This window comes from Amphibalanus amphitrite, unplaced genomic scaffold, assembly GCF_019059575.1.
Source record: "Amphibalanus amphitrite isolate SeventyFive unplaced genomic scaffold, NRLGWU_Aamphi_draft 000138F_arrow, whole genome shotgun sequence".
In the NCBI taxonomy this organism is placed as follows: domain Eukaryota; kingdom Metazoa; phylum Arthropoda; class Thecostraca; order Balanomorpha; family Balanidae; genus Amphibalanus; species Amphibalanus amphitrite.
In genome coordinates this window covers 243,124-267,575 of record NW_024881633.1, presented here as the reverse complement: position 1 = coordinate 267,575, position 24,452 = coordinate 243,124, and the positions used below count along the sequence as shown (strand labels likewise).

Here is a 24,452-nt window from a genome sequence, read left to right as displayed (position 1 = left end):
GGGCATGGCTTGAAATATCGACAGTTTACCCCGACCTGACATAAAGCTGTTCATGACCTGACGTGACACAGAGCTAGCCGGGACCGGACACAATTCTGGCCCTTACCTGACACGCCGCTGGCCCTAGCCTTATGCAAAACTTACTCTAACATGACCTAGCCCTGACCTGACCTGACCTGACACACCGATGGCCCTGACCTGACTCACACCTCTCCCGAACCTGACACATTTTTTGTGTTAGGCTCTTTCGGTCTAACAAGACCATTTCAGAGACGCGGCCGCCCTGGTGAGTCGTTGGGGATGAGTCCATCCATTGGACAGGCCACCCAGACCCCTGGCGGTCACCGTACCCGACTACTGGCTTGCTCCTAATGGGAGCTACCCGCATGGGATAAAGTTGCCCGTCCAGCCCGGAACAGGGGGTGGAGAGGTTTTGACTTTCCTGAGGATGGATACGACGGAACGGATGAAACGATGGAACGAAGGTGAACTGACATGTAGCTAGCCCTGACCTCACACCTATCGGCTACCCCTGACCTCAAACGCAGCTGGACCCGACCTAACACCTGACCCTGACCGGACATTTGACACAAGGTTTATCCCCGCCCCGTTCATTCGTCCCAATGTATCCTCAGCGCAGCCAGACACCCTGACTACATAAGAAACACACGCAGCGTCGGGCGTCTACCGCCGACGTCCACCAAGATGCGCGCAAGTGAAACGAATAGTTCGCTGCGGCGACGCTAGATGACTCCTGCGGTGATGCACACCGTCGGTTCGTTGTCGGATCAACGTTCATTGTTCGTCCAGCGCTATTTGCTCTCCGGCTCGCTTTTGTTTTCGACATGCATCTCATCCAATACCGATTGTAATACACGTTTTTTTACTGGCTGTCAACGCACGATAAAGCGTCCTTTTATACGTGACCTCACATACCTATACAACAAAAATAAGGAACAATGTGTGTTGATTTAATTAATTGCATTAGGTATACCTACATCCTTAATGGTCATGGAACATCATTGAACAGCAATCATCGCAACAAACATATTTTTCATCCCATATATTAGCGTTTCTTTTCACATTAGTTGCAGAGACATATCTTCACAGATTGGTCTGGATCAGGACCGGGAGAATTTGTCTTCAATTCCCGGTTAAATTGCGTCAAGCTATCAACTCCCAATGAGTTACCCAATGTACAGCTCGGGGTTCCGCTGCTTCAGCAGGTCGTATTCGGGAAGCTGAGCGGGGGGCTGCGGCAGGTGGGCTCCCCGCGGCTGGAAGCCACCCTCGTCGGCCCGATAGTCGACGCGGTACTTCTGCTGGTTGGGAGCGACGAACTCGAATCCGCCCTCTTTGCTGATGGAGCCGGTGCCGGGCTCCGGTCCTGGGTAGCTGCGGCCGACCTCATCCACCTGTTTACCAATAAGATACCAAATATTTGCGCATGGCTCGGGATGAAGCGTTTGTATACATATGTGAGGGGTTCCGGGTTTCGCTAAATGTTCATGTAATTTTACAATTCAATTGAACAAAGGCAATAGTTGTTCAGCCTGAAGTTAAATTGACTATCGAGTCAAAATGTAAGATAAACAAGACAGTAGCGAAAAACAAATGCTACATTCAGCTAGACATTTTCTTTGCGACGAATATACCTTCTGTCCGTTGCTCTGTTCGTATCCGTACTCGTAGTTGCCCCTGCCGTCTTGATTGAAGTATTTGCTGACCAGCAGGATGCGACGATCACCATGACGCTCGGTTGGGTTTGCCGCCGCAAAACCCACCAACAGAACGAGCACAGCCTGAGCAATAGCATGCAACAGACTCTGTCAGACTCAGATGGTGGAGGGAGTAAGGAAAAAAACGGAATAGGTATAAAATGAATCATCTTTGACATGACAAGGTGAGTGGTTTTGGAGTAATGGTGTTTATAACACCTTCAACTGCAAAATTAACCCTCGTCGGCCGAGGGAGTGCCGCCCCCCATAAGGTTTTTTTTTTTTTGCAATAGCTCCGAACACGCTGGCGATAGAGAGCTGAAACTTGGCATACCTGACCTATGATTCAAGCCGGATATTTTGACACCAACCGTATTTTCGGGTCAGGTGAGGTCACTGACCTATGACGTCATAAGTGAACCTCTGCACGGTCTTCAGATGTCGCAACTTCGCAACGCCCTCACTGCCAGAGGAGCTTTCACAGGGAAATGAAACTTGCAGGATCTAGTATCCATTACAAGTCTCACAACTTGTATATCTCGGATTTTTCTTAAAGGTCATATGAGGTCAGGTCATTTTCCTGACCTCACCATTAGAAGTCAATGGGGAAAAATGAAAACTGCTATTCTGGCGCAGGGAACGATCTCCAACTATCTCAAGCACACAGAATCGTGATTTGATGCACTCCTTGCAAGGTTAGATGCGTCACTTTTGCAATGTTGACCTTGCATGTGACGTCATTTATGACGTAATCAAGGTCATATTAGTTTTTCGTCAATAACTCCCGATCAAATTGAGCTAGCGAGTCGGGAAAGCCACCAATGGACTCAGGAAGACCTGCCGAATCGAATGATATGCGACATGACCTCTTTCGACCAACTTCGTGACCTGGGGGCGCTGACCTGACCTTGACCTGAGGTTAACACCCTAAGTTGACCTGACCCGAACAAAAAGTATACCATTCGACGCGCCTGAGCGAGGCAAACACGATGCTGCCAAAATCGGCGCTCTGCGGCTGTTTTTTGCGAAGTTATTCACCAAAAACTGAAGTTACTGAACCGTACCTTGGGGCACTTGACCTGACCTCAGAGGACACCGGTTGACCTAGGACCTTAAAATCGGGTAACAATCTCTGCGTCTCGTAACGGCGCACACGCTCGTTTTTTTCCGCGACGCGCTAGCTCCACCAGGGGCGAAACGGCGAGGGGGGTCGTACCCGCCCCCCCTTCGGCCGGCGCGTATGTAGAAAACCAATGGGTCCGGCGAGGGTTAAGCAGATAGGCAGCACAGCAGTCTCACCAGCTTCATTTTGATGCAGCTAAGGAGCTGACGAAGGCGTCCGTATGGAGCTCTCCAGACCGACTGATGCTGGTGCAGGTGAAACACGACCTTTTTAAGGAGCGGGGATTGTGACCGTAGCCAGGCAGTTTGTTAGGTAAGTGCAACAGCTGCACAAACTGGTACCTAAAAAGGGGCGGTCTGCCGAAAATATCGTGGCTGAGCTTATAGCTACCTACACGCCAAATTTGCGGAGGCAGAGAGAAGTATGTGGTGGAGAAATCAGGCTTCATGATTAATCAAGACGTTGTGATGGGAACCAAAGACCTTTGTAATAAATTTCAATCTAGATTGCATCGTGAATTCAATACCTCAATCTCTAATCACTACCTCTTGAATGTTAGGCTTGTGACAAGGATATATGTTTTAATTGTGCTTGAGGCTACACTATAGGTTATAATTTGCTACCAATGCAAACATATACAAAGATAGATAACGGCTGCATCTAGATAAGAAATAAAACACATTCCGCTCAAATTTTTGAAGTCGTGACACGATGCAGCCGAGATCGTCAGCTGATGCTATCTCAATGTTCGCTTCCATTCCCATGAACGTTGGACGAGCGATTTTCGAAGTGAGCTGATCAGAGGACCGGAAAGAAGCCATGATGGTGACAGATCCTCACGTTTCGCTAATAAAGTGAGCGTCAGAGAACGGGGATAAACCACGATGCATGTCAACCAGAACTTCAGATCGACAGCGGGCGCTGCCTTCGAGCTCGCCCTGTCGCGCTCCTATGGTGCCAGCATCCTTCGGCGTCCCTTTGGTGAAAGGTTTGCTTCATACGTGACAGCTTTGTGGGGACTCTAAGCTCAGCGAAGTCGGTGCGCAAAGCGGGACGAACGGCGGGCAGTGGTAATTCCGAGAGAGATTGATCGAGCCAGACCACACGACAGACGCAAAAAACGGACCAAATGTCACACACCGCAGCGGTATACTGACCACATCGTGCTGGCTTCACTAAGCTAATCCTGTCAGGTCAGCAAAACGATCTTTACGACACGAAAACATGAAGGAAGGAGGTGAAAATGACGGTTGTAGGAGTCGCGACAATCCCAAAATCTGTAAAATGGTCAAAGCCATGGATATCTTGAGTTCACTTGACGTTGTTTTTTTGTGTTGTTGGTGTCCACCTCCAGCAGAGGTGGAGCATGTTGAAAAGACGAGAGTGCTGTTTACATGGTAGTTGTTTTATTTAGGCCTGGTATGACCAGAGCTCCGCCAATAATTTCGACATTGATCTAGTCCAGGATGATTTAAAGGTAGTGTGCCAGCTTTCTTGGACCGTATGGAGTTAATGGCCCAGATAAGGAGAACCGGATTTTTAGAACTTATCCATACCTTCGAAACTCATGGAAACGTCTTAAATTCTTCAAATTTTGAGTACCCCAGTGCGAAATTCGCCCCGACGGGTTGTCGGTCGTACCCCAACCACATTTCACACCACTATGAACAATAAATGCACACACTGAAATCGCTATTACCGATATGCTCATCCAATCAAGTTTCGATAAACCCGTTCATCATCATCTCCTGCGGTTTCGAACACGCCTGTTAGGTGGCTTCTGATGCTCGTCGAGGTCGGAATTTCCAAATACGCGTGGTGCGTCGGGCCGCGCGCTCTGACTTCGGCCAAGAAAAATGCGTCAGCTGATCATTGTCATTTCTGCCACTTGCGTGTGGTGAAATGGGGTCATAACTTATAAGACGGCTTTTTCATATCAATTATTTTACATAAAATCATATTTCAAACCATAAATAATGTTCGACAGCCAAATAAAAGAAACAATACAATACGGGCTTACAGTTTAAGGCTCGACATTGTGTTGTCTACGATTAGACAGCTGATAACTCATTCCCGTACGTCGTATGGTCGTAACACTATAATGACCTTTGCTTATTGTCACAAGTGCGCCGCATTCGCGATTGTTGCCCGACGCCTGTTTGCAGGTGAGCCCACTACAGTTGTTATACATATCTAAAAACCGAAAAACTTTTAGGCGAAAAAGGCACTATTCCAGGCCCATTTTTGATTTTTTTTTGCGATATTAGGTAAAAACAGAAGCTTCTTATCCTAGGAAAAATAAAATGGGAAATATTTCAAAGGTGGCACACTACCTTTAACTAGATTGGTAAAGTGTTATGCAGCGATGCATGGTACTTGGTAGGAAAGGCTTTAGCGCCATAAAATTGACCATCAAAGCCTCACAAATAAAGTTCTTGAAGCCCATGGTTGTTTATGATTAAAGAAGCAAAAGCGTGTACGATTGTCATGTTATTGTTCAATAGGTGATTTTTTTTGCCAAGTCAACGAACAGAGTCGCATTAACATATTGACATTTTAAGCCTCCAATTAAAGCGAGGTTTTATTGAAGCGAAGAAGTCAATAGCTGCAAGAAAAGCCAAAGTCTCCTATATGTCCACTGGTCAACCAGCATTCATATGACATCATCATTACATCAGATTTTCATTTTCCATTTAACGCACCGTCACCACTGTTATAGAATGTAATCATGACACCTGTTACCGGGTACCGATGTCAGCTCCACCTGTCGAGGCAGACGCTGCAGGGCCACTGGGGCATGCATGAGGGGCTCAGCGGTCAATGGAGGCGGCGTGCCACCGCACAGACCCCAGTCACGCCTCCCGCTGCTTAAAAAGACCGGGTGCTCCTCCCATCAGCAGCACTTGGTCCTGAGAGCGTCCGACGAGCAGCATCCACACTCCCTAGCTTCATCGACATGAAACTGGTGAGTTTATGCTGCTACTCCGCGGATAAAATTCCTGCCGTTTCTCCGACTCCATTCACTGATCAGCTCTCTGCAACAGAGCCTGCACTTTAACTCATAAATATTTGACTTTGCCCTATCAAAAAAAAAAACATGCATGTTTTGCATGTACTATGTATATTATTGCCTTGGACTCTCGCGTTAGACACCAATGCACTTCTTTCCTTCGCCTTCTTTTCGCACTTTCTGACTGAGAGCATCGCGTTTTCCTTCCCAGGCCTTGTTCGTCCTGTCGGTGGGTCTGGCAGCGGCCGTCCAGCACGATCAGTACAGCCAGACACCGCCCATCAGACTCATCAGCCAATACTTCAACCAGGATGGAAAAGGCAACTACGAGTACGGATACGAACAGGACAACGGACAGAAGGTATGTACCGCGCAAACACAACCGAATTTGACGCTTTTTACGGATTGGCTTCATGTTTTCTGTTCGCTTTAACAGTATTTCTATGTAAAGACGCCTTCTCTTTTACTTCAATACTGAGCTGCTACTTTCACAAACTAAATTGCCACACTATAGCATCATTTTCTTTCAAGTACTGAGCAGCGTGGCAAATTTTAATTGTTATTCATACAGGTTGACATTTTTCTGTGTGCGGCAGGTGAATGAGGTGGGTCGCAGCTACCCGGGACCCGTGCCCGGCACCGGCTCCATCAGCAAGGAGGGCGGATTCGAATTCGTCGCTCCTAACAACCAGAGGTACCGCATCGACTACATAGCCAACGAGGGCGGCTTCCAGCCGCGGGGAGCCCACCTGCCGCAGCCCCCCGCTCAGCTTCCCGAGTACGACCTGCTGAGGCAGCAGCACCCCGAGCTGTACCGTGGGTACAACTAGCCCGAAAACTGCTAACTCAACAGTCAACTTACCGGGGATGGAACACAACGACTCCGAATAGTGAAATGAACAACTTTACTGTATCGCAAACTCCGCCTTCCGTCATGAATGTGAAAATGTGCTATATCAATAAACGAAGAGATGAGTAATGCATTTGTTTCATGTCGCTATTCATATCGGCGGGCACCATACCTAGTCCCTTACACATACATGGGGTACATGGGGTATGCTGGGGTAAGTGGGGCAAACGGGCCACCATAACGCTTCTAATGATGCCGACGCTTGATTTTTTACTTTGAAAGATTCTGTCTATACAAATGTTATCCCTAATAATTGCCTTTTATTTCATTTTCGTTTCATTTAGGCACTCACACATAAGAGATATTGGTAAAACGTTAAACCTATGCATTTGGCTACTTCACCCCATTTCCTGGGGCAAAGCGGCCCGCCGGCCACAGACAGGCGACATCTAAAGCCCCGATATGAGAAAGATGATAATTGCCTCATGTACGTACGACTAGAGTAGTTTTATGTTGGTGACAAGGTTCAAACAAAGGTTTGTCATCTTCCCACCTGTAGGCAAACAAAGAAAGGACATTGATGGAAAAAAAACATTTAACTGCATTTTTTGTAGCTCATTTAGCAGAAAAGTGGCGGAGATGAGCGCATGACGCTAAATTTCAATATCAATAACGTTTGTTGTCCAAGTTGAAGCAGCTTATGGATTAAGGAGTTGTTCACCCTGCGCAGCCCACTTTGCCCCGCTCCTACCATCAGAGGCAAAAAAATTCTTACTCTGTAGCTGGGGCAAAACGCGTTGAAATTGGCAGAAGACGTGCACAATAACAAATGCAGGTTTGAGAACAATTAAATAAACTTCTAAACGGTTAGGTATGGTATAAAATACCATTAACTACACATAATATTGGGGTAATAAGAATAACCTGAGACACCCTGAGAAAATATACATTTCCGTTTGTCACGGAAAAAAATAGTGACGGGTCGCAAGCCCCGGTCTGGCTCATCCGAACGACCGCGAAGAGAAGTACATACCTAAAATTGGCAACCATAAATTAGAGATGACGCCAGTTGTGCAGGGCCAAAACGAAGGGTGTCTTCTTTGCACCGGGTGGCCGCTTTGCCCCCACTCGCCCCCTACCGGTGCGTACCTGTACAGCGGAACGTCGGAGCGACTCGGGAACTGTAGCTCATCACCGAGTGTTCAGTTGTTCAATGCTGCATCAACTGAGCTGTGAGACTGACTCAATTGGCTGTTGAAGATTATATCGAGCTCAACAAAATTAAGCTAGAGCAAACTCTTCTTTCACAAATTTATTACGAACTTTCAAGTGGAGCTTGTTGCGCAAGTACATACTGTCCCGTACCTTCCGATCGTGCAATACCTGGCCCATATGGTAGAATTTAGAGTCCGAAGGTTAACCCGCACCCCATTGGGGTCTGCGTGTAACGCGCCTTACTGGGGGGGGGGGGGGGTATTCATAGCCCTCTGCTAACTCCAAACCTACTGGACAGATTGTCAAAATTCAAACGGCGTCTGATAGCCCTGGAAAAACATACACGCCAGGAGCCTCATAACATCCAGCGCCCGTCACGCCTCGAACCCTGGACTTTTGTGGCCGGGATGCGTTTTTGCGCTTTAGACCTTTTTGATTTGAATTTGACCTTTGACTTGACCTTGACCCGAAACTTGACCTCAATCTTAAAATCTTAACCCTCGCCCGCACATGGGGGGGTGGTTGCCACCCCCCCCCCCAGGCAGTCTTTCTGCTCTGCACTCAACATTTTTAGAGCTAGAAGGCTGATTTTTCGTATAGCTGCTCGTCTATCCTTTCTTGATGTCCACTGAAAATTTCAAGTTTCTGTGATTTTTGGTTTCGGAGATATGACCTTGTTTTTCAGGTCATGTCATGACCCAAATGGCCAATTCTCAACATCTTGCGTTTGCCAGGGGCTTTGTGAGCTTTTGACACCCTGATTTCGGCCTTTTTTGCCAGTCTTACCTCCCACCTATCATGGAACATGTTGTTCGACGATGTACAGGGGTCAAGGTCAGGGTCAAGGTCAACCTAGGTCATCTAAGATAATTGCGTTTTAGGCAAGCTGAATTTACTTTTTGTGAAGTTTTTTGACTGCATTTTTGGTAAAAACTTCTCAGATCATGATTTCATGTGATATGGACCAAAAAACAATCGGTGCACACATCAGCATACACACAGACACACACAGACATACAAACACATATAATTGACCTTGACCTAACTTGACCTGAAATGACCTCAGCAGCAAAATTCTGGTCGGATAGTGTGACAAAGAGGTTCTAGCTGGCTTGGCACCAGAAAACAGCATCGTCATCGGTATTTGATAAGCAGCGCACTTGATATCCAACGGTGACCCAAAACAGCAACATTTTTTAGTTTGACCTGACCTGGAAGGTCAATGACTGACCTGAGAAGGTAAAACTGGGTATCATTGGATTCGTCTCTTCCCAAAGAATCTTTTTGGTCTTTACTGCTAAGCTCTATCTCCAACAGGAACGAAATGGCGCGGGGGGGGTGGCAACCACCCCCCCCCCCCCATGTGCGTTCTAGGATGGGAAAATGGCATGTGCGGGCGAGGGTTAAGAGTGCTTTGGGAACGTCTCGTAGAGACCTTTCGAACGCCGCCTCGCGGGGCTCGATACGACCATTGGTTCTCGAGATAACAGGGGGGGGGGGGTCGGATCCGACCCCCCCAGGCTGTCGTGGGTACGGAAATAGCCCAGGCGGTGCCGGGTTAAGAGAGCTGACTAAGGAGAGAGAGAGAGAGAGAGAGAGAGAGAGAGAGAGAGAGAGAGAGAGAGAGAGAGAGAGAGAGAGAGAGAGAGGAGAGAGAGAGAGAGAGAGAGAGAGAGAGAGAGAGAGAGAGAGAGAGAGAGAGAGAGAGAGAGAGAGAGGAGAGAGAGAGAGAGAGAGAGAGAGAGAGAGAGAGAGAGAGAGAGAGAGAGAGAGAGAGAGAGGAGAGAGAGAGAGAGAGAGAGAGAGAGGAGAGAGAGAGAGAGAGAGAGAGAGAGAGGAGAGAGAGAGAGAGAGAGAGAGAGAGAGAGAGAGAGAGAGAGAGAGAGAGAGAGAGAGAGAGAGAGAGAGGAGAGAGAGAGAGAGAGAGAGGAGAGAGAGGAGAGAGAGAGAGGAGAGAGAGAGAGAGAGAGAGAGAGAGAGAGAGAGAGAGAGAGAGAGAGAGAGAGAGAGAGAGAGAGAGAGGAGAGAGAGAGAGAGAGAGAGGAGAGAGAGAGAGGAGAGAGAGAGAGAGAGAGAGAGAGAGAGGAGAGAGAGAGAGAGAGAGAGGAGAGAGAGAGAGAGAGAGAGAGAGAGAGAGAGAGAGAGGAGAGAGGAGAGAGAGGAGAGAGAGAGAGAGAGAGAGGAGAGAGAGAGAGAGAGAGAGAGAGAGAGAGAGAGAGAGAGAGAGAGAGAGAGAGAGAGAGAGAGAGAGAGAGAGAGAGAGAGAGAGAGAGAGAGAGAGAGAGAGAGAGAGAGAGGAGAGAGAGAGAGAGAGAGAGAGAGAGAGAGAGAGAGAGAGAGAGAGAGAGAGAGAGAGAGAGAGAGAGAGAGAGAGAGAGAGAGAGAGAGAGAGAGAGAGAGAGAGAGAGAGAGAGAGGAGAGAGAGAGAGAGAGAGAGAGAGAGAGAGAGAGAGAGAGAGAGAGAGAGAGAGAGAGAGAGAGAGAGAGAGAGAGAGAGAGAGAGCACCAATTGAAATAAGCTGATGAGGTCATGATCAGCGACTATGAGCTTACGGTACTTACGTCAGCCTAGTACCTTCTTCACTGAGGTTAGCTTCTATAGTTGATCTTTTCGCCTACATTTTCTGCGCCTGACTTCACCTTTTTTCCTGAAATTCGCATGCCGATAAACAGTCATTTTCTGCTTATCTTTCGCCTCTCTCATGTTCGATGGAGAAAAGTAAATCGTTTTTATGATCCTCTCTCTAGGATATTAGCAAAAATTAAGCGCAGGTTAACAGAGCACAGATAATATATTCACGAAAGGGAACGGAAACGGCTGTGGAAGTGCTGCATATTTAAAGCAGCCTTAAATTTCTTGATACCCATAGTTAGTGATGCCGCACCGCAAAGTCGTGGTCCGCTCAAAATGGCAAAAGCTTCTTGAGAGAAGCATGCTCGCTTCGATGGAAATTGTTGTTCTTTTATCATTAGCTTTCCTCCCTTCAGAAATATACTGAGCCAAAATTATATTGTTTTAGTGTTTTCAAATGTATCGGCCACAGGCCTTCACCAGTCAAGTATCCAAAAGAACATTGGCCTATGAAAGCCTGTAGCCAATGTATTTGAAAACACAAACAATCTAATTTTGGCTCAGCATATTTTTGAAAGGAGGGAAGGTCATGATAATAAACAAATACTTAATTTTTACATCAGTAATGATCCTCCAAGGTTGCATTGCAACATAAATCTTGTTCGTGAGCAAAAGGAAATAACCGATAATGTATGGCATTGCTCCACAATCCACATGACTAGCAAATCACCCGCAATGCAGCGACATATACAAAGTGAGAAGAGTAAAATAGAGGACAGGTCACATCAAGATTACTGGTCACATGCCCTCGTGAAGGGAAAAGTTTTGTCGTTGTTGTGAACCATGGTTACGTTATCAAAGTCATTGCCGCCAGATGTGTAACTTGCTCAGCTTTCGTGCTCTTCGTTCTTTTGCTCTGTTATGATCTTTCGTCTCGTCTCGTCTCGTCTCGTCTCGTCTCGTCTCGTCTCGTCTTGTCTCGTCCCGTCCCGTCCCGTCTCGTCTCGGTTCTCGGTTCTCGGCCCTCAGTTCCTCTCCTCTCCGCTCCTCTCCCCTCCTCACCTCTCCTCTCCTCCTTGGCAGCTATTCGCCAGCCACAAAATTTCATAGATGTGTCGGTGTGGCTCAAAACGCTTTATTGCCTGGCAACAGCCCAAACCCATCCCTTACGGCCCACGAGATGGCTCAGAAGCGGGAAGCCCTGGGCCTGATAAGCATCTGAACTCGAGCGTCTGCCTGCAGTCACATCTTTACCCCCTCCTTCGTTAGTCTCGGGAACACCTCCCGATGTGATAGTCCAGAACCCACTTTGTCCCACAAACGCCCCTAATGGTGTTGATCCGCTCACCAAGAACCCTCACCTATGTACCTGTATCGCCGGAGACGAACCCAGTGTTCGGTGAGTTCATCCTGACAAGACATTTCACAGGCCTTTGCATTACGGACTTCATTTCAGCATCCATCCTGTTCAGCTTTTAGCTGGCTGACACACGCGAAACAAGGTTTAGCCAGCAGATAGGCATAGCTAATTGTCAGGCAGTTTTCACAATACTAGCAATTATTGATAATTTGATATTCATGGTTTATATTCTTCGAGCGGCAATTATACTAGGCAAGCGACTTATTCCAACCGACAGTCTGAGACATATTTGGGAAAATCCGCGCATCTTCTCCGCCAGCAGCCTTGGGACGAGATTACTCACACCCCTAGGCCAATCTGAGCACGATTTCCTTCGGACAGTCCGGAAACATCCGATAGTTTTCAGAGGATTAACGCCAGGACCATATCTGCCACGTTGAAAGTTGGTAAAACCTAGATGAAAAAGTTTTGAGTGGGGAACAGGATGCCGCATCATCACAACACGCTTCCTGAGTTAAGACAGAATCCGTCATTAAATCAGCATTCTTAATTTATTTCACAGTGGCTGCCAATTCAGACAAAACTCATCATTATAATCCAAGAATTTAACGGTAGCTTATATCCCCGTTTCTAACGCAACTCGTCACGTAATTCTCGTCATGTTCACACCAAAGCAGCCGAGGCCGCCGCCGAGTTTTGCCGGTATATGACGGCGGTAATGACTGGTCCCGGCGTCACCTCTGCAGCTGTGGCGAGCCGTCTACCGCCACTGGAAAACCCACCGGCACCGCATGCCTGTCCGTCCATCTGATTCGCCCCGTTCATCCCACGTGGACGAACGTCGACTCGGGCAATCACGTTCGACGGTCACTCCCGACCGGCCTAAGCCGACAGACGGAACTTGTATGAGCCTCTCCCGTCCCCCCTCTCCCCCTCGCGTGGTGGGACGCCGATAGCAGCTGGCGGGTGTAGGCGCAGAAAAGGAGAGGGGGCAATGGACCGTCTTGGGATCGAGCTTTTCTTGTACCTAAGAGCTGCGGAAGTACGAACAAGGGGAATATCTCGCACCAATTTGAATTTACCTTGCCTTCATGGCTTACCCTTGTCAAATGGTCTGAAGGACAGACGTAGAGAAAGGTGAGTGTATGAGGGACTAACCATTTGAATAGGGCAACAATAATTGCGAGAGTGGCAGGGTCAAGGTCATTGCATGTATAGTCGACTACAGAATGATGTTCCACTGTTCACAGGCAAATATTTGCCTGGAGTGGTAGGCTGTGCCGCATCACAGGGGCTGAGTTCACAAATTATAGCTTTGTCCCGATGCTCACAATCGACACGCTTAATTTCGTGATAAACGGCACAACTTAGCGCTCCGGTCAACTGATAGCTTCTGAGGAGTGGAACATCATTCTGTAGTCGACTATACATCAGAAATAGCGTCGGCGACATGGGTGGAAAAGGCCGTGATCGGCTATGGGGGCTCATTAAACTTCAGCTTCAGAAGCATCCATGGACAACTCGAAACTTCCCGATCGGACGGTGCAAGTCAGCGTCTTAGAACAGCTCTTCTTGCGTCACTCTATTCTTTCAAAACATTTTAGCTATAAATTTGTTAAAACGACTCAATGAGAGGAAAAAACACACAATTGCATTAAATTCAGCACAGCGACGTGATATTTATTTGGCCAACTGCGACACTTGATCTTTGTTCTCAGTTGGAATTCTGAGGTGAATTTTCGTCTGTCTTCTTGAAATTTATAGTAAGGAATTTATAAAGGAAATAAATCAAAATGTTCGTTGATAGTTCAAACTGTCTTCTAGTTTGCCCCTGACTAAGCCATTCTCCCAAAAACTGGAAACTTTGTTTGGTGCAAACTAGAAGACAACATCTGATGCCTTGTAAATTGACAATAGGAAGACCAACATTGAGCTGTTGAGCTGAAGCCAAGAACAGCGATATGTTGCACAAGGACAAGATACTGTCAAAAATGGACTAGTTCCTCCCGGTTGATGGACGCTAAGCAGCCTATATCTTTTGCAACTGCCCTGATTGTTGCTCTCTCCAAACAACCGGCTGGTCGTCCGGCAGGTGCTTAGCGGGACATTGTCGCTTCTTCTGAGGTGACAACAGGCAGGCGTGAGGTGACCGCATTACAGACCACAGTGCCGCCTGTGCACTACTTAAGGGCCCACTGGTGTTCGATAGGGCACCAGTCGAGTCCGATCGCTTCAGCACTGCTCAACGCTTCATCAGAGGCTCACCATGAAACTTGTAAGTGCCACTGTTTCTGTCCGAAATCGTGTGTAAAACAACAGCAAGAATCCATAGTGCTTCTCTACTATGTAGTAGTAGTTAGTTGGTTAGTAGTTAGTAGTAGTTAGACGCCACAACCCTTGCATTCGATGCTTTTGGAAATACAATGATTACTTTGTATGCACATACGAGACGCTCGTAGACGCTCCTGTTCTAATTGAAGCCAAGCTGAACATGGCTGGCGAGCGTGCTCTGGGGGCTAATATGCCGGCACCTTCATCCTTTTCCTCTAGTTCTTCAAGTTGTCGTTTAGGGTCGCTCATCGTTCCCTTCTTTTCTTGTATACTCTTACATGTTTGTATGTATAGTGTCATTACCCTCGTATGGTTCGCCAGGTCGTGCTTGCAGTTCTGTTGGCCGTAGCTGCGGCTGCCCCACAAATCGCTGACGAGGATTACGAGAAGAAACCGATCCGTCTGATTAGCTACTACTTCAATCAGGACGGCAAGGGCAACTACGAGTACGGATACGAACAGGACAACGGGCAAAAGGTATGATCGGTATGGGTATAGTCGTAAAAGTATCCAAGTTTGCAGGACAAATAAAAAGAGTGCAAATTAAATTCAACTGCCAGACCTGAAATCTACTTTGTACTTTATAATATAAGAACCCCTTTCTGCGCCAGGTGGATGAGGTGGGTCGCAGCTACCCAGGACCGGAGCCCGAAACCGGCTCCATCAGCAAGGAGGGCAGCTTCGAGTTCATCGCCCCCAACCAGCAGAAGTACCGCGTCGACTACCTGGCCGACGAGGGCGGCTTCCAGCCGAGAGGTGCCCACCTGCCCCAGGCTCCTGCCCAGATCCCAGAATACGACGCTATTCGCCAGCAATATCCGGATCTGTTTATCAAGAAGGACTAAGGTGTGTCCTTCAAACAACCGACTGACCGCAGAAAACCGACTGTGACCTTTGTGATGCTACTTCGTGTGAATCTATCATGTGTGAAATATATGAAGGTATTTATGCTTCTATTTACAAAATAGCATAAATAAACTATTTTCTAAGCAGCTTATGACTGGGTGATCAAGTAATGAACAGTCGTGTCAGGCTCTAGTGGGCCAGTAGATGACGCCCGGTAAGGTCTCCAAGAGGCGCCAGTGTCACGGTAAGGTATATCTAGCCGTGAGATTGCGCTACAACAGCGTAACGCCGGCAGAGGACGCTGTAAAACCGTGGAGGGGCGCCAGTGTCACGGTACGAGGTGTGTGAAGCCGTGAGACAGCGCTAGGGCAGCGTGAACAGGTGGCGCCGGCAGCGCAGTCGGCTGTGGCGCTAAGCTGGGCTGATTTAGAGGTTAACCAGTCCGGACCCATCGATGTCCTACAATTTCGTGACATATCAATATTGGTCGAAGTGGAGGGCTACTAGCTCGACAACCTCGCCGTTTGGGGTCTGACTGAGAGCTAGTTCTTCGCCGAACATTTACGGGAAAATTGACCGTCAGAAACATATTGGAAGCATAACGAATAGCATCCAATTTTACCCGTCTCAGGATCAGCTTGGGATTTCGGAGGTGATTTAACCCTTGCGGGCCGGGTGGATGCGTTTTAAGCTCCCCTGCCGAATAATTGTGATAGCTCCCAAATGCTTAGAGACAGGAGCACGAAACCATTGGTGCACTTTTCCCGTCAATTTGACATTTTCTGGAATAGAAATGTTTGACCCAGCTCCCTTGATGACGTTGTAGGGTCGATCTTTAACTCTTGCATATACCTTAAACTTGGGACAGCCATGCATCGTTACATAAAAAGCAAATAGGGGTCTGATAAACTTGGAAAAAAAATATTTCAAGACATTTTGGAATTTGGTATATACATAAGATATACGAGAAATTGTTAAGTTTGAGGTCACTTTTGAGCATGGCCTTGACCTTCACTTTCACAAGTCCTGGGTTTCCTTTCACCTTGACCTCTGGCCTTAAAAATTGACCTGAGGTAAAACATTTTGGAAGTTCTAAAATCGTCTCGTGAAGACTTTTCGTCTGTTACCGCTTTTGCTTCCGTAGCTTCATTATTTACTGAGTTAGACAGGGAAGGAGGTGAAAAACGCCCGCCTCCTGCTGCGGTAGATGGGATTAGGTGCCTCCGGGCCAGGCCGGGTTATACGACCCCTGGGTCAGGGTCCGGCATAGTTAAATAATATTGGCAAAATGGTCACCAAGAAACATCGGTATTTATATACATAAGGTCCGATCAACAAGGTGATTATAAAAACCACACCACTCGATGTATTTTGAGCTCCTGATTCCATATCTGATAGTTATTCATGGCGCAACCAAGTTTTAAAGCAACTGCGCAAAATTTACCGTCGCCGCCGGCCACCATCCCACGACACCCGCCGTCAACGCACTCCACCAGCCGTTTGCGCAACGTGAGATGGATCGAATGAATAAACTCCAAGGTTGAGTGAAAACATTACGCTATTCAATCTCATTATGAAAGTGACGTCATGAAAATGATCGTGGCGAAGCGGTGCAGTGCCGAAGGCAATGCCTTAGGAGAGATTACAGGCAATGGTAAGTCAAATATTTTTAGGTTAAGTGGTTGTGTATCTGGCCTCAGGCCGAAGGCCTGAGGCCTGATGCACAACCACTTAACCTAAAAATATTTGACTTACCATTGCTTGCAATCTATTCATGCGAGCAACTGTTTCCTTATCCCCGGGTAGGCAAAAATCAGTAGGTCAGGTTAGGTCAGGTTAGATTAGGTTCTGACAATTTTTGTCGTGTTTTTTTCCTATCCTTCCCAACAAAACTCCAATTTTTTAAACATTTTTTTGTGTTTTGTTATTTTGACGTCACTTTCATCAAACAATTTGAATAGAGAAGAAGTAATGCCTTTTACATTTAAATTGCTTTTTGATGATTTTTTATTTATTTTTTATGTTCAAATAATATAATTATGATATCTTTTCTATCAAATATGCCTGATAGCTATGACCTTACGTAAACTTCTTTCCATTCGTACCTGCAATATAGAGCAGAAACTTCCGTTTCCGTTTGAGCAAACTGGTTTGAACCAGTTTTAGCAGGTGCTTTCCAGTGCTTTCCGCTTTCCCGCCAGTCGGATCATGGCTTCCGTGCCGGGTGGTTCGTTGTGCTCCGGGTGCAAGTGGGAGGAATACGAACTAGTTTCAGTTGCGTACCGCAACGAGGAACGCGTCCAGCGTATTTTTCGAAACCACGGTGAACTAGATTAGAGGTAAGTAAATTTTATCTCTCCGATCCACTTTTCAAGCATAAATTTTGCATATTCTTACGTTATTTGACATCCTGAATGTAGATAAGATGCTTACATGCGACGTAAAACAGTTCTACCATATTGAAAATATTTGCTACCGTATTTGGGGAAATGTTGGGAACCGGGGTTTTTGGGTCGGGGAGGGAATACAATGCCGTAAGAATGGTCATGAAAGTTGGGGAAAACTGTTGGGAACCGGGGTTTCTCTCCATACCCATAAGCCCCGATCCCCCCTCCCCCACCCAAAAACCCCGGTTCCCAACAGTTTCCCCCAACTTTCATAACCATTCTTACGGCATTGTATTTCCTCCCCCACCCAAAAACCCCGGTTCCCAACATTTCCCCAAATATGGTAGCAAATATTTTTAATATGGTAGCACTGTTTTCCGCCGCATGTAAGCATCATATCTACATTCAGGATGTCAAATAACGTAAGAATATGCAAAATTTATGCTTGAAATATGGATCGGACTTTATGTAAATATTTACCGAAACATCGTCGTGTATCAGACTCGGCGGACTCGAGTTGTTACGAGCGAGCGAGCGCAGCGAGCGAAGTGAGTCTTTTCAATATAACGGAAAAATCTCAGTATGAGCGGCCCGGCACGGCCCGGCCTGGCCTGTAACGCTTTTGAGAGGCTTATATCCAGGGTTGTATACCAATCAAGTCGATTGAATTGATTGATTTGATTCAACGCGTATTTTGAGTTGATTGGATTGAGTCGATTGACTTTTCGAGATGACTGGTTGACTGACTCGTTTGACTTTAGCGACTGGTTGACTGATTTGATTCCCGAAAATTAGAGTGACTCGTATGATTGAGTCGATTGAATGGAAAGTTGAAATAAGTTTTAGTTGACGAAAAATAATGACACCAATTGATGACATCAAAGATCACAAAACTACACTGAAAACTGCTTGTCATCACAACTGCAATATGGGGTAGATGGCCAAATAAAGAACAGGGCCTAAACATGAACAGCCAACTTTGACTTTCAACTGCAATAACTGCTCCAATCCTGTGATAGAACCTGGCGATGCACCTACCTACCTTTCTGCACTCAGCAGGAAACTTTTTTTTAATCCAGATGATAAAGTGCAAGGCCCTATATACTAATAAAGTGTGATTAATTACTAATTCACATCTCCACATCTCCTCAGAAACAACCCACTGAACTCTATAAATATCTGAAACCCCTACAAAAATAACTGAAACAAAAGCGCCGTTTTCGTCTCGCTAATTACGTTTACATTAATAGCTAATTTGCTGCATTGTTTAATTTGCAGCAGAACGTTTGTTGATCCTTTTCTCCTGAGAGCCTAGGCATAACATATTTAATATATTTCATTTTCCTTAAAATATTTTACCGAATATTATTAAGTGGTTTTATTTCAAATGAAATAATAATTAAAACGAAATTGGTGTTGTACAACCGATTTATTTTATGATGATCTACCATACTACATGATAATCAATGACGTCATCTTACCAAAAAATCAAAAGACGTAGAGTAAGGATTTATAAAAGCTTAGCATACTTCTTGGCAAAACCGGCACGTTTTCTTTGTTTTTTCGCAGTCGCACCAACGGCATTTAATTTTCCTTGTTCTTCTTCCTTTGTCATTAACGTATCCTGTGGTTCCAGAGTCCCTGTCCTTTCCATTTCCTTTTAAATATATTTTTAATGCTCATCCCTATCCCCCAGTCCTAACAGTTTCAAATTGTATTGCAATAAAATGTTTTGAATTCTTCACATATAACCTATCTACCTTCGTTGGTACTGTTGGTAGCCAGTGACACATCTAGGCAGGTAAGTAGGTACCTAGTAGGTAGGCAGGTAGGTACTACCTACCTGCTTTCCTGCTGTCTTCATAAAGCATACCTAATGAAGTTGTCAAATTTGTAGCACATTTTCAACACTTTCATATCAATATGGTGTCAGTGTGGCATGTAACCTAGCTAGGTTCATTATGTTCAGGGTTCAATTCAGAAGAGCTCCGCATAACTCACATAAGAGACAGACGGGGGCTTTACCTGGGGTAGATGGCCTGATGACTTAGCTGGAATATGGCCAAAATTAAATTGACAACTTTTTGGTGAAAGGTGGTGATTTGGGTTAAGGGGCGTTTGTTGAAGTCAACTACTGGGTTATTTTGCACCCATTAAATGAAACTTCTGCTCCAATTCTACCCATTGAACCTCAATATCATGATCCACCTGTCCATCACTAGGTATCCTTCCTTATTACATCAACATAGAAACTTTGAATGGCATGGCAATTTATAATTTTAAATGACAATATTTTTGTTTCTTCTGTAGGTAGGTAGGTAGGTAGGTAGGTAGGTAGGTACACCAGACTGCTATGGACACTTTTCCAAGTTGGTGGGGCAAAAAACCTAATGTATATCTTGGTTTGAGTCGTTTGATTGAGTTGATTGATTCCTTTCATTGTCGCGTTTGAGTCGATTGAATCAATTCCCGAAAACTGCTCTGACTTGATTGATTTGATTGGTTTCCCAAATTTTTTCGTGATTGAATTGATTGCTATTGATTGAGTCGTATACAACCCTGCTTATATCTCAGCAACCGCTGGACCGATTGGCCTGCGGTCTTTTTTGTTGGGTAGCCCCATCCCTTCTACCCCGTAATTGACTACTTTTGATACATCTCAGTGACCGTCGTGGCACGTGCCACGTGAAAAGTCAAGGGTGTTCAAGCTGTTTTGCAAAAGTAGTGATTTTGAGAGGCTCATATCTCAGCAGCCGCTTGGGCCATTGTCTTGCGGTAATTTTTGTAGGGTAGCTGCATCCCTTCTACCAAAGGTCGGATACTCTTGATCTATGTGAGTGACCCCCACTGCACGTGCAACATACAAAAAGAAGAGGTGCCAAATTTGTTCCCATTTCAATAACTCGGTAATTACTGGGCGATTTCGCTGAAACTTGGCATACAAGTAGGCACCCACCACGCAATGCATTCCCATGTGTTGCGGTTAGAGTGCTACTGCACGTGCGCACGTGCAGGGGGCGTTTCCAGATCTCGAGAACGGCTGGGCCGATTGCGCTCAAATTTGGTACACGGTTGGGGACCAGTTAGTAGGGTGCCGTGCAAAAGTCATTTTGGACCCGTTTGCACGTGCGTGCGCACGTGCAGAATGCCGCTTCCAGATCTCAGGAACGGCTGGGCCGATTACGTTCAAATTTGGCACACCGCTAGCGACCGGTTAAAAGGGTGCTTTGCGCAAGCCCGTTGGAAGCACCCTCTTGCCCTTCCGCACGTGCAGGGCTCACTATCTCGCTCGCTCGTTCTTCGCCCAAAAGGCGTTTTACTGGTAACAAATAATTTCGTAAATCGGCTGAACATTCCTTCGGTGCCTCAATGTCGTCCCGACCCTATACTGACTAGAAATGTAGAATTTAAAGAAATTTCTTGGATCTGTCCCTGAACAACAGGCTGCGGTATTGGTACCACTACCAGCAGTGACAAGACAAGCGATTCCATCCATTGCATGACGAGTGTTATTCAGACAAGGATTTTTCTTAGGTGACTTTCACCTCAAGTTAAACTCTGCGAGGGACACTACTACACTATACAGATTGTAACTGAGTACTTACCTACTTCGCCGTAGGATGGAATTAAGCTCGTTGATCTTGATGAGGTGAGGCAGCAAACAGCAGCATCAGACGGTGTCTGAGTCTTCCATAATCCATCCAGGGTTCGACCGAGAACTTTGAGCTCCTCCGCTTACCTATTTTTAATGCCACATCCAAGGAGGACCAAACGACCAGTCTAATTCAATTTTGAATTTCAGTTTTGAAGGTCAGCGACAATGCAAAACGAAGCACAAGATCACTAACACGCACTTTCTCACGCAGCACGAGACCGGAGACCGACGCGACTGAGTGACACACAGCGCCTGGGGGCATCTCTGTGGGGGTGGGGCGGGTGTCAGCTGACCGCCGGCGACCTCTGCCGGACGCTGATTGGTCGAGACGTGACGCTCGTCTCGCTCGGGCCATCGCCCGGGACTATAGCTCCCGTCACGCACGTTGGCGATCAGATTTCTCCACATGCGAACCTCTGAAAGTGACCTGCGATGCGTTGAATGAGTTCGAGAAGAAAAGACATACCAATACGATATAATTAGAAAATAAGCTCGCTCTGCATGCCTCCAGATGATATTATTGTGGAATAAGCGCTCAAATGAAGTGTTCAAATGCAAACAGCTTCAACAAATATCACTGAAGACATGGGGAGCTCCTGCTGGGATCAATTAGGTACAGGAAATAAAATGCAACATGTAGTTATTTTGCTTAAGTTCTATAGGCAGATAAAAATACAGATTTTACCTACCTACCTACCTACATACTTTCAATCGCCTATGCATAACCTGAACCACATAGGATTACATTACACACCTCCAGCTATGCAGCAAGGCAGTTCGAGTTTCTGCTTCTACCGGTGACAGCTAAATGCAATCAAAGTCCAGTTCAGCGCAGTGTATTACACACATTTCCCAGAGCTAAAGTGACGGCTATGATTCCTTTATGACAATAACATATGATGCACGATGCATAAATGCTGATGAATGTCTGAGAACATCTGCGCCAATGTGGACTTTCCGAGCAGCTGGATGGAGTTCCGGAATGGGTACGGTGAAAACACGCCCAAATTCATCGACTTTCAATCACCCCGGATTATCGGTTTTATTGTCGAGGGTGACATTTCCCGGAGATGGTCGCGTCACAGCTGCGTTAGAGTCGCGCTGATCTGTGGCTGAGTCAGTGAGTACCTCCGGGTCGCTGATGACTCGAGTCGCCGCGCTCCTTCGCCACTGGAACCGGTTTTGGATGCTTAAATAAGCGGCTGGCCCGGATGGCGGCAACAGTCGTCTCGAAGTGGTGAACACATTCAGACAGTGACCTAACGCACATCAGACAACATGAAGCTGGTAAGACGACGGACTTTTTCACCTATGCGGCTTTGTGTCTTTAAATTTTACAGTATATCCTCATCACTGGCGGATCCAGAAAGAAAGTCTTGGACGCTGCGGGTGGCATATCCCCCAAAAAGTTTCTCCAAATTCGTAAAACATCGGGTTTTGATTCCACTCTGCTGTGCAGTTTAAAATAAAAGTTTCCTCTTAAAAGTTGTTGAGTTTTTGTTCTATTTTTCGAAAAACTGCAAACTTTCGTCAATTTCGGGTGCTTTCGGGGGGGGGGGGAGGTATTTTCGCCAAATGCCCTCCTCCTGGATCCAACAGTGTTTGTTGATGTTTTGTAGTGGTTAGTTTAAGTTTTTTTTTTTGTTTCTTCATCAATGGAAGACAAAATATGCACATTATTTGACCCAATATAGAACATTAATCCGAGGGTGTAAAACTGTCCATTGCCCCCTATAAAGATAAAATATTGTCATTCCACGTCACCTGACGGCCTCACCCCACTCCTCAGGTTATTCTCCTCTCGGTGGTGGCCCTGGCAGCCGCGGCCCCTCAGGACTTGGTGGAGAGTGAGGAGCCTGAGATTCGCATTCTGAACCAGTACTACAACCAGGACGGCAAAGGCAACTACGAGTACGGATACGAACAGGACAACGGACAGAAGGTATGAATCCGAACCCAAATTTGTACTACCGTCTATTTTCATGTCCATCTGAAGTCTATCCCATGTCCATCATATGTATGTTTGTGCATGCTGCATTATGTGACCATTGTTTTCAGTTGGTAACTGTTTTCTGGTCTTGTCACAGAACTCTATGCGATGACCCCAGGATCCTTCAAACAGTCCTTCAAAGTCACTCGCAATTTGCGCTTAGAGACTGGCATGCAGCCAAATACCCACGCTAAAAGATACATGCCCGTAAGCGTCCTTCGTACTTGTTATCGATGGTATCGCAAAATTGTCCATATTTACTAAGTCATGTACTTGAATTGAATCGGCGATGCTAAGCCTGCTTCTCCACTTTCTGCGGAGTTTATTACGACAGTACATTTCAGGCACACACATAGACCACTATATATCTATATAGTGGTCTATATATAGTGGTCTATTGCACACATTATCATATCGGCCGTGTCCTGACCAGAGCTGACTTTGACCGCCTGCCGTCTTGTCCACAGGTGGAGGAGGTGGGTCGCAGCTACCCCGGCGACGAACCGGAGACCGGCTCCATCAGCAAGGAGGGCAGCTTCGAGTTCTTCGCTCCCAACCAGCAGAAATACCGCGTCGACTACCTGGCCGACGAGGGCGGCTTCCAGCCGGAGGGCGAGCACCTGCCCCGGAAGCCCGACCAGATCCCCGAGTACGCTGCGCTGCGCCAGGCGCACCCTGAACTATTCGTCGGCGCCTTCTGGCTCAACAACTAACCACCGACAGCCGATAGAACGACGGAGCGGCTCGTGACAGCGCCGCTCGCGGCTGGGAATATTCAGGAACGACGTCGCGGTGACGTCACACGGTTATCCGGCAGGTGTGACGTCACACGGGGGTGCAGAGGTCAAGGGAAGGACAGGCGGAGAGATGGGTGCAGTTTGGGTGTGCACTGCCGTCCAGACCGGCAATCTGGGGTGGTAAGATGGAGAAAGGGATGCCGTCGTGTGTACTGCGTTTCAGTATGGCGAGCTGGAGAGTTTAGTGGCATTACAAAACATGGTATCTGCTGCCTGGGCTGATACTACTCTCAATTGCGTGTAATTTATGACTCAATATACTTTCGCGACACATCCGTATGAGTGTGCTTTCTGATTCAAAGATCTAGCCAGAACTTTGGCTTCCAGTTCTCAAGTCGACAATCTGACAATAACAATGCGGCATTACATCCACATAGCTCTTACCTCATGAGAGAACTTATCATATATCTTACCTTATGTATATCGCGCTGGTGATCGTTTTACACGTTTTGTGGCCTTTAGGCTGACGATACGCGCTTTGAACATTCTTTTTACGCAGTAACTAATTCGTGATCAACAGGCTTTAAAGTGAAGGGCCAGGTTAAGGCAATTAGCTAGTTGACTGAAATTACAGATCTATCTGGCAAAAATTACATTA

At 46.6% G+C, this 24,452-nt stretch overlaps 3 protein-coding genes across 8 annotated transcripts; 2 read left to right on the top strand and 1 right to left on the bottom strand.

The window, feature by feature from the left end:
- Nucleotides 1–958: 958 nt before the first annotated feature.
- Nucleotides 959–21,316, bottom strand: LOC122382362 (flexible cuticle protein 12-like). 4 transcript variants are annotated; one of them, XM_043367588.1, is made up of 3 exons: nt 3,018–3,128; nt 1,656–1,802; nt 959–1,415 (listed from the first exon to the last, which is right to left on the bottom strand). In XM_043367588.1, exons 1-3 carry the CDS (start codon nt 3,024–3,026, stop codon nt 1,188–1,190), a joined length of 384 nt encoding a protein of 127 aa, XP_043223523.1. In that variant the 5' UTR covers nt 3,027–3,128; the 3' UTR covers nt 959–1,187. The 4 variants fall into 4 exon arrangements, 1 of the variants encoding a protein (XP_043223523.1); XR_006256673.1 differs by lacking the exon at nt 3,018–3,128 and adding an exon at nt 21,018–21,316 and having other exon boundaries at nt 1,026–1,415; XR_006256675.1 differs by lacking the exon at nt 3,018–3,128 and adding an exon at nt 18,539–18,553 and having other exon boundaries at nt 1,026–1,415.
- LOC122382361 (larval cuticle protein 65Ag1-like) lies at nt 5,422–6,831 on the top strand. The gene is made up of 3 exons (XM_043367587.1): nt 5,422–5,806; nt 6,063–6,212; nt 6,448–6,831. The coding sequence occupies exons 1-3, from the start codon at nt 5,798–5,800 to the stop codon at nt 6,679–6,681; spliced, it is 393 nt and encodes a 130-aa protein (XP_043223522.1). The 5' UTR covers nt 5,422–5,797; the 3' UTR covers nt 6,682–6,831.
- On the top strand, nt 14,000–24,127 carry LOC122382360 (larval cuticle protein 65Ag1-like). 3 transcript variants are annotated; one of them, XM_043367585.1, is made up of 4 exons: nt 18,959–19,213; nt 22,033–22,354; nt 22,857–23,009; nt 23,525–24,127. In XM_043367585.1, the coding sequence occupies exons 2-4, from the start codon at nt 22,346–22,348 to the stop codon at nt 23,768–23,770; spliced, it is 408 nt and encodes a 135-aa protein (XP_043223520.1). In that variant the 5' UTR covers nt 18,959–19,213; nt 22,033–22,345; the 3' UTR covers nt 23,771–24,127. The 3 variants fall into 3 exon arrangements, with proteins under 3 accessions (XP_043223519.1, XP_043223521.1, XP_043223520.1); XM_043367584.1 differs by lacking the exons at nt 18,959–19,213; nt 22,033–22,354; nt 22,857–23,009 and adding exons at nt 14,000–14,123; nt 14,501–14,656; XM_043367586.1 differs by lacking the exons at nt 18,959–19,213; nt 22,033–22,354; nt 22,857–23,009; nt 23,525–24,127 and adding exons at nt 14,000–14,123; nt 14,501–14,656; nt 14,791–15,171.
- Nucleotides 24,128–24,452: the final 325 nt, after the last annotated feature.

Excerpts from the sequence above, each read along its gene's own strand:
- LOC122382361 (XM_043367587.1), top strand. Across the intron at positions 6,213-6,447 it reads AACAGGACAACGGACAGAAG|GTGAATGAGGTGGGTCGCAG; the intron begins GTATGTACCGCG and ends TGTGTGCGGCAG.
- LOC122382362 (XM_043367588.1), bottom strand. Across the intron at positions 1,416-1,655 it reads AACAGAGCAACGGACAGAAG|GTGGATGAGGTCGGCCGCAG; the intron begins GTATATTCGTCG and ends ATTGGTAAACAG.
- LOC122382360 (XM_043367584.1), top strand. Across the intron at positions 14,657-23,524 it reads AACAGGACAACGGGCAAAAG|GTGGAGGAGGTGGGTCGCAG; the intron begins GTATGATCGGTA and ends TCTTGTCCACAG.